The following is a 1087-nucleotide window of genomic DNA, read 5'->3' on the forward strand; positions in this document are numbered from 1 at the left end:
GATACCATAAGCTTCTTAGTGTAAAAACACATTCCACTGTGATTTTCCTTTGGGAAGTGAGGGGAAGGCAAGTTGCCGTTAGACTGAGAACCAGATACAATATATACCATGAGGATGGAGTACGGGTGGAATTTCTACCCTTTAAAATAGACCTCTTCCCTTACAGCCTTCACGTTGTGAACTGCCTGTTGTTATTACAGGGAGGAGCCATGCCACAGAAGTTAGAGACCATCTCACCTGATAGATGCAGATGCAGGAACACTGAAATAAGCATGCAGTTGATTAGTTTCAGCACAGTGAAAGACGTTCAAGAGATATAGTTGATCTCCTCTTTAAAACCGTATTTTGTCCTCTCACCTAGAAAGCTTCCTGCATGTTTAGTATTGTGTTAATGAAGTATCACCGCTCTGGCATCTGAACAAGGACTCTACTGGCTCTCTGTGTGCGTGCGCATGCATGTGACAGACTTGATCTTTTTGTCAATATCACAGCAAAACCACAAATATACATTCTCAAAATGAGTTTAAAAATTAAGAAAGCCTCATGATGATGTACTGAAAGGAAGGGCCCAAGTTTACTGTGATGTTCACAAGTGTGACTGATAAAAACCTGTCTGGGAAGAGGCATTTGATACTATATTGTGATGAAATGGATATATGATCCCTCAGTGTCACTGTCACCCAGTACTGAAGCACATATATGTATGTATGATGGCTGCTGTGTACTTTCTGCACCTCTTAAACTTGCTCTGCGAGTTGCACAAACAGGATTTCAAACACAGAAATCCGCTTGATTCAAAGCAGCTTCAGCTGTGCAAGGAGCAGGTACAAGCGCACAGCCGCGGTCTCGAGGGAGCATTGCTCTCCTACCCGCGTTCCTTCGCTCCCGCGTGCTCCGGCTGGCCCTCGCTTCTGCCATCGTGCGGAACTGGAACCTTAGGGGCTGACCCTGGACAAAGTCTGTCGGTGTTTCCGACGCACCGCGCGGGAGGGCCGTCATGGTTTTCGCGGAGATTCTCCACAAGTGTCACCGGCGGTGTCACGGGGCGGGAGTACCCGGTCCATTCCTGCGGGCAGCGGGCCAGACG

The 1087-nt window shown here is 47.6% G+C and overlaps 1 protein-coding gene across 2 annotated transcripts in view; it reads right to left on the reverse strand.

Moving 5' to 3' along the window:
• The window catches only part of RCN2 (reticulocalbin 2), a 12765-nt gene extending 11733 nt beyond the window's left edge, over window positions 1–1032 (reverse strand). For both annotated transcript variants that reach the window (XM_009643802.2, XM_035899529.1), the window contains exon 1: window positions 870–1032. In XM_009643802.2, the coding sequence (XP_009642097.1) occupies window positions 870–999 (130 nt within the window). In that variant the 5' untranslated portion in view covers window positions 1000–1032. The remainder of the gene's footprint in view (window positions 1–869) is intronic.
• Between the last annotated feature and the right edge of the window lie 55 nt (window positions 1033–1087).

Source organism: Egretta garzetta, unplaced genomic scaffold, assembly GCF_000687185.1.
Source record: "Egretta garzetta isolate BGI_Z169 unplaced genomic scaffold, ASM68718v1 scaffold287, whole genome shotgun sequence".
In the NCBI taxonomy this organism is placed as follows: Eukaryota; Metazoa; Chordata; class Aves; order Pelecaniformes; family Ardeidae; genus Egretta; species Egretta garzetta.